The sequence below is a fragment of the Lissotriton vulgaris genome, chromosome 6, assembly GCF_964263255.1.
Source record: "Lissotriton vulgaris chromosome 6, aLisVul1.2, whole genome shotgun sequence".
Lineage (NCBI taxonomy): Eukaryota > Metazoa > Chordata > Amphibia > Caudata > Salamandridae > Lissotriton > Lissotriton vulgaris.
Window position 1 is genome coordinate 804,087,639 of NC_141694.1, and position 15,645 is coordinate 804,103,283.

General features: G+C 42.9%; 2 protein-coding genes across 2 annotated transcripts; both read right to left on the bottom strand.

Moving 5' to 3' along the window:
* Positions 1–8,922: 8,922 nt before the first annotated feature.
* Positions 8,923–9,750, bottom strand: LOC147708026 (protein FAM200A-like). The gene has a single exon (XM_086925697.1). The coding sequence runs from the start codon at positions 9,748–9,750 to the stop codon at positions 8,923–8,925; it is 828 nt and encodes a 275-aa protein (XP_086781823.1).
* Positions 9,751–9,915: 165 nt separating this feature from the next.
* On the bottom strand, positions 9,916–10,773 carry LOC147708027 (zinc finger BED domain-containing protein 5-like). Its single transcript, XM_086925698.1, has one exon. It carries the CDS (start codon positions 10,771–10,773, stop codon positions 9,916–9,918), a length of 858 nt encoding a protein of 285 aa, XP_086781824.1.
* Positions 10,774–15,645: the final 4,872 nt, after the last annotated feature.

Below are 15,645 nucleotides of genomic sequence, written 5' to 3' on the forward strand. Positions count from 1 at the left end.
ACACACTCTCTTCATCAATTGACCCACAAACTCACTTCCGTTATCACTCCAAATGATTCTGGCAAACCAAATCTCGGGAAAAACTCTTTTATCAGAACTTTTGCTGTGGACAAGGCAGTGTTGTCCTTAAGGGGGTAAGCTTCTACCCATCTAGAAAAAGAGCAAACAACCACTAACACATACTTTAAGTTGTTGCATCTTTCCATATGAATAAAATCTAGCTGCAAAGCCTCAAACGGATACGTAGGAGGAGCAAAATGACCAGCTGGTGTTGGAATTCCCTTACCAGGATTATGCATCAAACACACCATACAGTTCTTGACTAAATTCTCTGCACATCTGGGAATCCCTACATTCTGCCAAACCGGAGCCAACAACTTGCAAATCCCTTTCACACTAATGTGTGCCAATCCATGTGCCATTGTAACAACTGGAAGCACATACGCGTTAGGCAACAACCATCTCTGATGTTCGGACAAATCAGTCCAACAACCATTCGCATCCAACCTACCCTTACTCTCTCTCCATTCATCCAACTCTTTCTCTGTAACCTCACTCTGGAACACTTTCACGCTCTCAATGGTGTCTTCGCACATACTCTTCTCTGGAACCCATCTCGCTGGACCCACAACATACATTCGACTCATCACATTCCTAGCAGTTTCTTTCGCAACTTCATCCGCAAACGCATTACCACGACCAACATCATCCGTAACCTTTCTATGAGCACTGCATTTCACGATCGCTATTTGCAAAGGTAGCGTAAGAGATTCAAGAAGTTCATTCACCAGTTGTCCATGCTTGATTTTCGTCCCATGCGATGTCAGAAATCCACGTTCACGCCACAATCGTCCAAAACTATGAGCCACACCAAACGCATACTGACTATCTGTATACACATTCACTCGTTTCCCTTTCGCTAACGCACATGATCTCGTAAGTGCAATCAGTTCAGCCGCTTGCGCGGAATTGTGCGGGATACATGCAGCTTCGACAACTGTATGTAAAGTCGTCACAGCATATGCTGCAGTGGTATCACCATTCGGTAATTTAAAACACGAACCATCAACCCACAAGGCATCATCACAGTCAGAAAGAGGAGTATCCCTCAAATCTATTCTCCCTTTCGTCTCTTCTTCAGTTCTCAGAAAACAATCGTGTTGCTCTTCGCTATCATCGTCTATCTCAAGCGAAATCGGCAACAATGTAGCCGGGTTTAGAGTATTGCACCTTTTTATGTGCACATGGCTCGCTAACAACGTAAGTTCATACCCTGACAACCGAGCACTAGTTAAGTGCTGTGTCTTCGTACGATTCAACAAGGTATCCACTGCATGTGGAACCATAACCACTAGCGTATTGCCCATAACCAAGCCAGCAGACTGTCGAATTGAAACAGCCGCTGCTGCTGTTGCTCTCAAGCAACTCGGCAACGCTCTAGCTACAGGATCTAAGGTTGACGAAAAGTACGCACATGGGCGTTGCTTCCCGCCAAATTGTTGAGTCAAAACCGATAATGCACATCCCTCTCTCTCATGGACATACAATGTGAAAGGCTTGCTGTAGTCGGGAGTACCCAACACAGGAGCCGAAAACAACGCATTGCGTAATTCAGAGAAACTCTTCTGACATTCCCCAGTCCAAGGAATCAGATTTGGAGTATCCTTAACCGTAAGGGCTATCAGAGGTTTCGCTAGAAGAGAAAAATTTGGGATCCACTGTCTGCAGTACGACGTAATACCCAAAAACGCATGTACTTCTCTCTGTGTCGTAGGGACACTCCTTCTCGCAATAGTCTGGATTCTTTCTGGGGTCAGTTTCCTTCCCTCCTTCGATAAGAGGTGACCTAGATAGGTTACTTCTTGGCGACAGAATTGTAATTTCGAGAGAGAAACTTTATGATGGCATTCAGATAAATGAGACAACAAGGACACAGTGGCATCCTTACATATGTCTTCAGTATCGGCAGCTACCAACAAATCGTCGACATACTGGATAAGAGCTGCACCTTCGGGAAAGGTCAGCAAGTCAAGTTGCGTCTTCAGAGCTTGACTGTAAATCGATGGACTCTCGCAATAGCCTTGAGGAGCGCGCTTAAAGCGGAAACTTTGTCCTCCTAAAGAGAATCCAAAGATATCTCTACTCTCTATGGCAATCGGGATGCTGAAGAAAGCATTCTTCAAATCAATCACCGAAAACCAAGTAGCAGAAGCTGGAATCAATGTCAATAATGCAGTAATGTCGGGTACAACAGGGCATTGCGGAACAACAATTTTGTTCACTTCACGAAGGTCGATAACAAACCTATATACAGGAGGCTGTGAAGAATCAGTTCTCTTCAAGACAGGCAAAACCGGACTATTACACACATTACCTCGAGTCTCTTCAATAACGTCCTTGTCAATCAAATCATAAATGATCGCCAAAAGCACTCGTTCACCATCACTTGAAATACGATATTGCGGAATGCGCGGTAACTGAGCATTCGCCTTCAACGTCACAACATATGGGGGAATGTCCAACAGGCCCACATCATTTGGACCCGTAGCCCATAGCGAATCCGGTAACGAAGACAATTCAGGTGGAAGACAATCTTTTGAAACATATATTGGAGAAATCACATTCTCACCCAAAGTAAGATGTACTCCTGACGGAGAACAGTACAAAGTCGCATACAATCTCTTCAACAAGTCAAGGCCTAGTAAGTTCTCATTACAACCTGTAGTCAAAAGAAGGGGTGCTTCAAACCTACGAGGACCAACAGAGAGAGGCAATGGAACGGAAATCGGATTCATAACGGGGGCGCCAGAAAACCTATAGAAACATTATTAAAGCCAGACAAAGGTGCGCCAGGGAGTTTAGAATTCATAATAGAACTCTTCGTAGCACCAGTATCTAGCAGAAAAGGCTCTGACACACCTGATGCAATCACTTCAACGTAGGGTCCACTCTGATCTACCGGAACTGAAACAACTCCCTCTCTTTGTCTATGGCTGTCCTAACAATCATTACCTTGCTCTCCATCGCCTTCAACATAATAATCATCTACGTAGTACTGTGTAGACCTACCAGACGAATTCTGCTGTTGGTCAAAACTGTTCATTGAATTCTGCGGAGGCAAAGGGCGCGCGTTTTGTCTGCGATCTCTACCTCTTGGCGTTTGTTGAGCACCTCTACCTCTAACACCAGGTGCACTACTTGCACGTTGCAACAGAACGGGACAACTATTCTTGTAATGGCCTTCTTCTCTACAATACGCACACTGATTAGGCCCATACTGAATACGCTGTTGAGGAGTCTCGTCTCTTTGCGAGTTCCTCAAATACTGTTGAGGCTGCTGATAATCGCGCTGATTATTAACGCGGGGTGGATAAGCTTGTTGTAGAAGAACTTTAGTCTTCAATTCCTTAGTCTTCTTATCTGCTCTCTCTAACTCATCCTTACGACGATTCTCGTAGTACTGAGCCGTAGCAAGAATTTGCGCCAAAGTAGAAACAGGCCAAGCACTCTCGGAATCCTTCAACTTGGTACACAACTCAGGAAGAAGGTTGTGCACAAATTTATCAACGAATAATCTCTGGCCACCCTCGGTAGCCATATCCTGACCACTATGGTCAACGAACGTTTCCTCGAAACGCGAGAAAAAGTCCGAAACAGACTCATCTTTCTTCTGCTTACAAGCAGACAATTTGTCCCAATTAACACGGACCTCAGGCATCAAAGTTTTCATGAAAGTGATAATTCTACCAGGAAGTTCAGCAATAACATCTTCAGGCTTAGCACCTCCAACTTGTCTATCATTTGCTGCAACAAGATTCACCCATGATTCACCCAATTCTTTATCATGATCTGTATGTCGAATGACATTCCAGATGGGCTGTGGAACAACATTCCCAAACAGCATATCTATATCCGCCGGATATATGATGATACAACGCATGTTATTACAACGCATGCTTTTACATCGCATTTTTCACAACGCAAAAACTTTTACAATGCATGTATTTACAACGCATGTTTTTACAACGCAGGTACCTTTACAACGCATACCATTACAACGTAAGTATTGATAAATATATATTAATTTTATAATCGTAAAATAATTGAAAAATATATAATTTAATGTAATTTAATTTAAATTTAATTTTAATTTATTTTTACCCTGTACCCCTGTACCCCAAAAACCCCAAACTGACCCTCAACCCCAAAAATACCCCTTTACCCAAAAACCCAAAACTGACCCTGAACCCCAAAAATACCCCTTTACCCAAAAACAAAAAACTGACCCTGAACCCCAAAAATACCCCTTTACCCAAAAACTAAAAACTGACCCTGAACCCCAAAAATACCCCTTTACCCAAAAACTAAAAACTGACCCTGAACCCCAAAAATACCCCTTTACCCAAAAACTAAAAACTGACCCTGAACCCCAAAAATACCCCTTTACCCAAAAACTAAAAACTGGCCCTGAACCCCAAAAATACCCCTTTACCCAAAAACTAAAAACTGACCCTGAACCCTAAAAATACCCCTTTACCCAAAAACTAAAAACTGACCCTGAACCCTAAAAATACCCCTTTACCCAAAAACCCAAAACTGACCCTGAACCCTAAAAATACCCCTTTACCCCAAACATATAACATTTAAAATATAATTATATACTTACCAATACTTACGTTGTAATGGTATGCGTTGTAAAGGTACCTGCGTTGTAAAAACATGCATTGTAAATACATGCGTTGTAAAAGTTTTTGCATTGTAAAAGTTCCGTTGTAATGGTATGTCGTTGTAAAAGTTGCGTTGTAAGTGATGTTTCCCATATCCGCCAAATTCATAACACACAAACTCACAGTTTGCGTAAGTTCTTTATAATATCCTGCCGGATTCTTCCGCGGATCTGGCAAAGTCTGCTTAAGCGCTAGAACTTCTGCACATTTCCATGGTACATGTACCCACACACGCTGAAAGTGTGCTTGAACAGGTGGAATAGCAGCAGCATCAGCAGGTCTCCATACTGGAGGAACCTCTCGCATTGGATATTGACGCGCATGTCTCCTAACTGACGAATCTGGCTCAAACAGCCGTTCAGTAGGAACATCGCTACGCAGCGACAATAACGTCGACACCGCTTTCTCGACATCGTGTAGACTCACAATCATTCCTTTAGCAAATTCGGAACGTAATCGGGACAATTCTGCAGGAACTCTACCCAATTCGTCCATCCATTGTTCATGGAGGGAAGCACAAATAAGCTCAAAAACATAACGTTGCTTTGGTGCTTCCCATTGTCGGAAAACATCCATAATACCCTCTAGATCATACTGGGTCTCATACGTCACCCATCTTCGTGCCATATGGTCCAAAACCACTCGCTCATCTGTATCGGGCAATTGGCTATGCAACTGTCTACGCTCATTCACAGGAGACATACCCATTTGTCCCAACCAAGGAGTTAGAAAATTAGAGAAGGCAGCGGTCATCCGCTGTCTAGGAGAAGGAGTAGTCGGAAGGACTAGAGGGGACAAAGCAGTAGTTGTAGGATCCATAGTCGGAACAGGCATAGAGACAGTAGTAGCAGGAATAGGCAAAGTTGGCAATCCCTGAGAAGGCTGCGCATAAGGAACAACAGCCAACGAAGGAGCTGGCTGTGGAGGAAGAACAGGAGGCAAAGCAATAGGTGCTTGCACGGCCACAACCGGTGGTGGTGGTGCCGTAGCATTCTGCACGTAAGGTGGCGGTGAATTTAGCAAATGCGACATTAAAGGGTCTTTCACAAGATCCTTCTCGTCTTTCTGCTCTTTAACCGGCAAGACTGGGTAGCATCTGTCTACCGCTAACTTCCTCACTCTAAGCATCTGCTCACTTTCTTTCTCTTCTTCATCATGTCTGTATGCAACGGCAGCTTGCACCATTGACATACCCTTTCTATTCTTCTTCGCTAACTTAATTTCTTTCTGTTTGGCTTCTTTGCGCCATATGCGGAAAGAGTCAAACATCGCCGGCCGGGCTTTCTTCTTGAACAACTTCACTTCAAGGTTATCTAAGACTTCTGTATCAAAACTACCATAACGGGGCCATTGTAGGACACCGTCATTCTTCGTGTATTTTACCCAAATCTCATTGTAGCTGATAGGACCTACACCATGTTTCACATACAACTCGTATGTAGGAGTTCCGATCGGAGGAACCGGACACGAATCCTCTAACCGGGAATCCCTCAAAGTACCACAACCAAACAAATTCCTAAGACTGCTAAAACCAGGCATCTTGCTCACTAGTCTAGCTTCAAACAACAAGGGCAATCTAAAATCGATAAGCTCGTGAATACACGAATCCCTTGGCTTTGGGGCCTGCAGGTACCAAATCAAAGCTATCCACTAAAGGATACAAAACAAACTAAGCACTAGGAGACGCTCCCTTTATACTTAACTGAGTTGTCGATGGCGTCACCAGAAGACCCGTCAATCGTCTCGCTCTACAAACGTCTAAGGCTCCAAAACAGGGCGACAGTCAGGGCAGCAGTCCTTCGTAGCCGTCGGGACGCAGGAAACCTTGCAGCAAAGACCTTCGGAACCACGTCGACATACAGGGGCAGCTGAAGTGGCTGGCCGTCCTCTGGAATTTTCACACGAAGCTCCTCACGAACCTCTGGCTTGGACCGGTACCGCTGAAGTCGCCCAACGTTGGGCACCAATTGAGGTACTGGGTTTTTCGGAACCGATACTATTACAATAACCCAGCGGTGTCAGGGCAACACCCAGATTCTCCTGTCTTGGCAAACAGAGACACAAGATACTTCTTGATGACGTCAAAGACCAAAGTTTATTGGTTGCAACCAGGGACAGAGGTCTACGAAGTACACACGGGTAGTTCGACAGAGGCTGCACCACCTCAATGAACGAAACTCTGTCTTTTATGCCGAAAATTACGCCTCTGGCAACATCACAATTTACATTTGGTGCATACAAACTGACCAATGAACAAGTAGCATTTCAAAAAGTAGCGAATGACGACAATCATAGATAATCCCACTTTCCGTTGTCCAGCCCACCAAAACGATCGCACACATGCTTGGTTTCCTGTTCGATCAGGCCGGACAAACCCATCATAAAACCTTCAACCCAGATCGATGAACATGTTGTAAAGGAAAGGCAGAAACAGATGGAAAGGAGATAGAGGAGTGGGAACGGTGTGCCATAAAGTCGGGCACGTCCTGCTCCTTGATCTTTATCAGGCCAGCTGCTGAACAAGGAACTGGCTCAGCGTGATTCGCCCCAGGCAAGGAGTCAGTTCGGCCAGGTCAACCAGAAGTCAGCTAAGGCGTACGTGTCAAGGACTCGTTCGGCCACAGTCATCGGGCCTATGTTAGGGCAACCACACAAGATGGCTGCCACATACAAAATGGAACCCGAGTACTCAGACTAAATCCTCAAATGCAGAGTGTTCTCCTATATCGATTCATACGAAAACACTCAGACACGTTATACTCGCCATTTGCGGTCCGTGGAGACCAAAATGGTCCATTTCCGACGATCTTTATAAATCGGGTTTCGGAACTATCGAACCCAATTCGGAACCACGGAACCACATACTGTTGCACTCCCTGGAGTGGGAATAGTAATTCTTACCCCTACGCTATCCAACGCTTTCCCTACTGTTGCACTCTCTGGAGTGTGAATAGTAATTTTTACTCCTACGCTATCCAATGCTTTCCCTACTGATGCACTCTCTGGACTGGGAATAGTAATTTTTACTCCTACGCTATCCAACGCTTTCCCTACTGTTGCACTCTCTGGAGTGGGAATAGTAATTTTTACTCATACGCTATCCAACGCTTTCCCTACTGTTGCACTCTCTGGAGTGGGAATAGTAATTTTTACCCCTACGCTATCCAAAGCTTTCCCTACTGTTGCACTCTCTGGAGTGGGAATAGTAATTTGTATCCCTACGCTATCCAACGCTTTCCCTACTGTTGCACTCTCTGGAGTGGGAATAGTAATTTTTACTCCTACGCTATCCAACACTTTCCCTACTGTTGCACTCTGTGGAGTGGGAGTAGTAATTTATACTCCTACGCTATCCAACGCTTTCCCTACTGTTGCACTCTCTGGAGTGGGAATAGTAATTTGTATCCCTACGCTATCCAATGCTTTCCCTACTGTTGCACTCTCTGGAGTGGGAATAGTAATTTTTACTCCTACGCTATCCAACGCTTTCCCTACTGTTGCACTCTGTGGAGTGGGAATAGTAATTTATACTCCTACGCTATCCAACGCTTTCCCTACTGATGCACTCTCTGGAGTGGGAATAGTAATTTTTGCTCCTACGCTATCCAACGCTTTGCCTACTGTTGCATTCTCTGGAGTGGGAATAGTAATTTTTACCCCTACGCTATTCAACGCTTTCCCTACTGTTGCACTCTCTGGAGTGGGAATAGTAATTTTTACTCCTACGCTATCCAACACTTTCCCTACTGTTGCACTCTCTGGAGTGGGAATAGTAATTTTTACCCCTACGCTCTCCAAAGCTTTCGCTACTGTTCCACTCTCTGGAGTGGGAATAGTAATTTTTACCCCTACGCCAGTGGTTCCTAAGCTTTTTTGACCCGTGGCTCCCTTGACCTAATCAGCAGTTGGCCGTGGCTCCCCACAATTATTTTTTTTTTACCGGTGGACGGGATGCAAGCCCGACATCGGGAGTACTTCCAGTTGTCTTCCTTAAAGTAATTGGGACGCAATGAAGGTATTATAATGATATTAGTAACAAAATAAGAAGATAAGTTGTTTAATAAAAACATGTTAAGTGAGAAACAATACAAGACATTTTTAGACCACACAACAATAGTTTGAAAAAGATATTTTATTATACAGAAGTTTTTAATGACCAGGAAAAACAACAGAGTCCAAATTTACCTTGCAAATCCTAGTGAGATGGATGTGCTTGTTTTCCCTTACATAGCTCTTGATATCTCGGAGTTATTTTTGAGATCGCAACACGCATTTCCTTTTCAAGGTTAATTTTTGCCCTATATTTGGACTTTATTACTGCAACTGCTGAGAAACCAGCTTCACAAAGGTATGAAGTAGCAAACGGGATCAAAACATGCAGGGCTCTCTTGCTTATCATTGGGTATTCATCCCCAGCTTGGCACCAGAACTCAAACAGTGACTGAGACTGGAACCTTGCTTTCAATGCTAAGTCACTTGCAACATCAATAAGCTGTTCTGCTTCCTCATTGTTGAGATGCTGAGGTATCTCAGCATTGAAAGGGTTGCTCACCCATTTTATTGGCTCCACTTCATCCTCTGGAAAATATTTGTCAAGGTAAAAACGCAGTTGAGACAAATACAGAACAAAAACTGTCTGCAGTTCCTCCTTTAACACCATTCCATTCTCTTGCAGAAACTGGTCCAATGAAGGAAACCATTTATAGTCACCCTTGCTTACACAGCTTTTCCAAAGGATCACCTTGTTCTTAAAGCCTGAAACTTTGCCTGACAGTTGCAAGATGTTAGTGTTATTGCCTTGCAAGGACTTGTTCAGTACATTCAGTTTTTCAAATAGATCAGAAAGAAAACCCATTTGTATTAGAAAGTCTGCATCAATAAATTTGTCAGCAAAACAATGTTCATCATCATGTAAATATGAGTATATTTCATTCCTCAGCTCATACACTCTAAGCAGGGAATTACCAAGAGACAGCCACCTAGAGCTGCTGTAGAACAAGAGGCATGAGTGGTCGGCACCCATGTCCTCACACAGTTTAGCAAAAATCGTGCTTTCATTGGTCTTGTTTTAATATGATTTACCACTTTGATTACTATTTTCAAAATACCATGCAGTTCTTCACTGAGGTTTCCTGCTGCCAGTGCTTCTCGGTGTATTATACAGTGTGTCCAAACAGCATTGGGCGCTTTAGATCGTATGCGAGCTTGAAGTCCTTGGTAGCATCCTGCCATTGAACGACCCCCCATCTGTACAAAATCCAACACATCTCTCCCAGTCAATTTGATTATGTTGCATAAAATCATCCACAACTACAAACAAGTCTTGACCTGTAGTTCCACCTTTGATTTCTTTACAGAACAACAAATCCTCAACAATGTGTTTTTCGTGAACAAACCGGACATAGCAAATAAGATGGGTGTCTTTGTGGTTGTTTGTTGCCTCATCCAACTGGAGTGCAAAGTCTTTTCCTCTTAGATTACAGATGAGCTGATCATTAATATCTTCGGCCATATCATTTATCCTCCGGCTGACAGTATTATTAGAAAGAGGCACTTTCAGCAGCTGTTTACCCGCATCTTCGCCGACCATGTTTGTTACCATTTTAACAGCAGCAGGCAAAATCAGCTCTTCTGCAATTGTGTGGGGTTTTTTACTCTGTGCAACTAGATAGGCCACTTGATATGAGGACAGGAGGGCATTGCTATGCATTTTGGTTTGTTTAGAGAATATGGACTTTTGTAGTTTGGCTTCCGCAACTTTTCTTACAAAAAATTCCCTTGGCTTTCCGACCACATTTGGGTGAAGACTTTCAAGATGCCGCTTAAGTTTACTTGGAAGCATGGATTCCAGAGCCAAAACTTTTAAACAGATTGCACATTGAGGTCGGTCCTCATTATTAACCTGAACACACGTGAAACCATAATCCAGATACCCGTCATCATACTTTCTGTACTTGGCCTTTCGTTTCCCGTCATCTTTGTCAGAAGAACCTCCAACTTCACTTTGCGCAGATGAACTTGAACTTGGCATTAGAAATCTCTTCATTGTCAATCAGAAAGATGGAAATCAGTTCCACGTGTCTGAATTATTCCGATGGAGGAGCCTTTCTATCTGTAAAGTTCCTGGTCTTCTTTTCTTTTCCTTTGCTCAAGTATTTCCAGGTTTCTTCCGGGTCTCATCCAGTCTCCACGTATAATAAGTCTGAAGTACAAAACATCCAGGTAAGACAAGTATAAGAAGAACAAAAGTGATCCTCTTTCTAATGATGGATCTATTATTGATGTTAATTTCCAATAGCAGCACGTGATGATGATGACCATTTGGATTAATTATTCCTATTGGTACCCCACACAGACAGAAAGAGTATTCAGTTTTGTAATGAAATCTAAGATGGCACATTTTTGCAAACAATGAAGAAAGCCAAATTGCAGCTAATGTGTACATCAGACTGATTTGTAACACCAAAGACCACACTTCAATAATTCCTGGGCCCAGCCAAGGACATATCACAGTAGTACAGAGTACGCTATAGAACGGACATATAGTTTCTAATCCAAATCAGTCTAGAGATAACAGCACTACCTGCATCAAATTTGGTGAAAGACTACAGCAACTTTGAAAGTAAGCATACTGCATTTACCAGGATGCAATGGGATGAACTCTGCTGGGACGAAAGGCAAATGCTGCAAAGCACAAATAATTTCTGCAAAAGCTAAACAGGCAAATCCAATTTTGTCTACATGTGTTCGGGAGCCACCACCTCTTCCCAGGCCTTTAAAACTGACCTCAAAGTTCGCCTTATTCAAAGACACTTCCAAATGTAACTCACGCCCTCTCTATTATCTTAAGGAAGACCTTCAAGTACAGAAAATAATTTTCTCCATGACTGTGGAAGTGCCTTCCCAGTGTGTTCTTGTGGTTTGAGTGTCTACCATTTATTGCAGTATTATCCTTCTACCTGTGTTTGGTACTCTTTTGTAACATGCATACGTCACTTTTCTCTTGTAACACTGTTTGCTACCGCTTACATTTTGTTTGCTTTAGATACTTGCACAAGTGCCACCATTGCCTACATAACGTTTGTTCTTGTGCTTGAGTGTCTGCCATTATTGCAGTATTATACCTCTACTTGTAGTTTGTACGTTTTTGTAACTTGCACACATGTCACTTTTCCCCCCTGTAATGTACCTTTTGCTACCTCTTGTATTTTGATTGCTCATATTACTGCCTCATGTAACTTAACGTTTGCTTTTGTAATTTGGTCAGTTGTAATTTTCTCATGTATCCCAACAGTCAGCTCAGGTCTGCCTCTCTTAGGAAGGTTGAGATACCTACATTTTAAAAAGGCAGGTGAGGGGGCAGTCCTTTCAAGTTGTCGCTAACTATTCACATTGCAAGTCTTTCCTCCCATGCTGCCGTTTGCAAGCAGTTGAAAACCTGGCTCTTCTGTGATGGATAGGTCTGGTCTCCTGTCTTGCAGTCATTCTTACTCTTTGCTAGCGCTTTGATGCACTTGGGTGTAACACGCTCTATAAATTCTCAAAATACAAATAAAAAATCTGTGCGGTGGCCTGCTTGGTGATACCTCCATCTCCTTTAACCTTACCGTGTCCACATAAAAGGCAAAACCTTGGGTTGCTAGCAGAAAAGCTGCAGGTGCCCCTACCGTTCCATTCTTAAATAAATACATTTCCCCAGTTCAGAGACCCACCCACCCATCAACTTTGAAGAGTTCAGTTGAGACATAAAAACATAATTGATTCAAGAGTAGCCATCAATAAACAATGTCATATTCAAAAGCAACATGATCGTTCGGCCCCTTAATTTATCTCCACGGTTCTGTATTTGTTCTAGTTTCAAGTTAACTAATTTTCATAGAGCTTGAGAGAAGCAGTCATCGCTCTGTACTCTGCTAGAGTGGCTCGGACGTGTCAGGAAACTTTCCAACTCAAATGGTTCGCATGCCCCGATTTTGAGTAATATGATACTGCCTGTGGTCCAAGTCCATATGCCTGTAATTACAACCTATTCCCGTCATTTTAGGCGTTGGACTGTTGCATTTATTCTAACGGACATATTCGTTAAATATGTAACCATAACGCCACACATACGATAAAAAATTCCCCTACTTGCATGAGCAGGCCATAGAATCAAAACAACGCAGGTAAAAAGAAAATAATGTAAACACAGCGCGCACAGGATGTACAGCAAAAATATAAACATATGTGACAAATTTACGGCTAAAGAACTTCCTGCCAGGGTCTGAGAAGAAGGGAACAATCAGACAGAGAGACGCTTATTTACCGATTTGAAAAGGGTCCTACGGGCCTGCAATCCATATGTCCCATTTCCTGTCCTGTGTGGCGGCGCGGCGCCCCTGGCTGCTAATCACGGCGCACCAGGGCGCCGCGGCGCACAGTTTGGGAACCGCAGCCCTACGCTATCCAACGCTTTCCCTACTGTTGCACTCTCCGGAGTGGGAATAGTAATTTTTACCCTTACGCTATCCAACGTTTTATATAATTAATTGTAAAAATATTAAAATTATATTTAATTTTTTATGTTTTTTACATTTTATTTATGTTATTGTTTTATGTTTGTAAATGTATTTGTAATTTAGAATATATTTTATTAATTTATATATTAATAAAATAATTATTGCAACTTATTGTTCAGTACATATATATAATATTTTTACTGTATATATTTAATTAATGTATTATTATTATATATGTATTATTTATTAATTTTAAATATTATTAGATACTTTTAACTATGTAGATTTTATTTATTAGTGTTATTTACTTTATTTTACATTTATATTAAAAAAACAATATTTTTAACATCGATATTTTTAACATCTATATTATTTTTTCGATATTTTTGTACTTACCATGTTGTAGATAGGATGTTGATATTCTTGCCCTCGATATTTTTGACTCGATATTCCTGTAGGTCGATATTTTGGAGGTCGAAATTTTGTCAGTGATCCAATCTTAACGTCTTTTGAATGGTTTTGCGAAATATGACACAGTCTGAAATATATTAAGCCAATTGTTGGATTCTGTATATCTTTAATACTTGCACATGCCACCCTGACTATGTGTTCCATGTTGGAATGGTGGCATGGTCAGGAGGGTAGTTGAAGTTAACTGTTGCTCCGGCCGGTTGTTTACCTTGGATCTCACCTAAGCTTTAATAAAAGAAATTGAACTTACCTGATGAAGCATCCTCTTCTTTTTACTGGTGACGATTGGATGCGGACCTTGGACCAGCAGAGAGCATCTTCTTCTTCTTCCTTGGAAAGTTTTGCTGTGACTCAACTCATTGAATTCTATTGCTGACTGCCACCATCTTCTTACTTGCAATTGGAGTTCTTCCATTTTCCATGTTCCAATTGGTCTCTGTTAGGATCTTCATTTTCTTTATTTTCTTCTGTTTTGCTGGATTTTGCTGTGTTAGCAGTTGGCAGCTCGCATTGGTTCCACACGCTGTCCCCAAGCTTCTGAGCATGAAGTTCCGCACACTGTTCTCGAGCTCCTGACTGTGACGTGTGCTTCAGGGCTTGGTGCAGCACGTACCAGTTCCATCAACATGCCTAATGTTGTGGTAAAAGATTTAGCCAATCCTCCAGCCCCCCTCCCATTTGAGCCATCCCAAATATTCTGCAACAAGGTAGCGGATTTTTTTCAGGCCAAGGTTTTGGATATTTTCGATAACTTTACCAAAATAACGATCACTGACCCTACCATCCCGGAATCCCCCCTTTTGTCTTCAAATCCTAATTTTGAGGTCTTCTCTCCACCCCTGTCCATGGTGGAGCTTATAAATAGTGTTAAATTAGGTTCACCACTGGACCCATGTCCTCCACGAATCCTTAAATTAGTACCCAACCTAATAGCGCCAGTACTCAGCAACATCTGTTTCTCCATATTTCAGACAGGTGCTTTTCCCCCTGTCTGGAAAAAAGCAATTGTAACACCTCTTTTAAAAAAACCCGCTCTAAACCCTTTAGAGCCAAAAAACTATCGTCCTATCGCCTCTCTCCCTTACCCTTCCAAAATAATTGAAAAGGTAATGAACCAACAGTTGTCGACTTTTATTGATCAGAATGATCTACTTGACAACACGCAGTTTGGTTTTAGGAAGGGCCATGGGACGGAGACTGCCCTGATAAAAGCTGCCGAGGAGGTCAGGATAATCATGGATAAAGGTGGTGCAGCTATCCTGATACTCCTAGATCTATCCGCGGCCTTCGACACGGTCGATCATACCATCTTGATCGACTGTGTCGCCGCCCTAGGCATTCAGGGCAGGGCAAGAGCAACGTTGGCATCTTTCCTGGCCAACCGAGTACAGTCCGTCAAGATGGGATGCTTCTGCTCTCCTGATTTCACTCTCCCGTGTGGCGTTCCCCAGGGCTCCTCTCTAAGTCCGACACTTTTTAACATCTACGTGTCGGACTTGGCGAGGGTAATCAAGTCGTTCAGTATAGGTTTAACATCATACGCCGACGACACACAGCTGGTCCTGGAGATACACAAAAACGGAGAAGCAGTGGCAGCGAACTTTCAGGAGGGCATGAAGGCCATCAGTTCATGGATGAATCGGAATTGCTTAAAGCTAAATTCCGACAAGACGGAGGTGATGGTTTTTGGCGAACTAACTCCGTCTTGGTCTCCGGTCTGGTGGCCTTCGGAACTGGGAGCTCCCCCACCACCTGTAGCCAAGGTGAAAAACTTGGGCATGCTTTTCGATAATAAGCTTACGTTTCTTAGCCATGCCAACGCGGTGGTGTCAGCCTCCTTCTTTACCCTGAGAATGGTGAAGAAACTGCTCCCATTTCTTCCCCCAACTGCAGGTAAAACCTTAATGTCCTCCCTGGTGTTATCTAAGGTGGATTACTGCAATGGTCTA

Excerpts from the sequence above, each read along its gene's own strand:
- LOC147708026 (XM_086925697.1), bottom strand. The coding sequence starts at position 9,750 with ATGGGTGCCGACCACTCATGCCTCTTGTTCTACAGCAGCTCTAGGTGG.
- LOC147708027 (XM_086925698.1), bottom strand. The coding sequence starts at position 10,773 with ATGAAGAGATTTCTAATGCCAAGTTCAAGTTCATCTGCGCAAAGTGAA.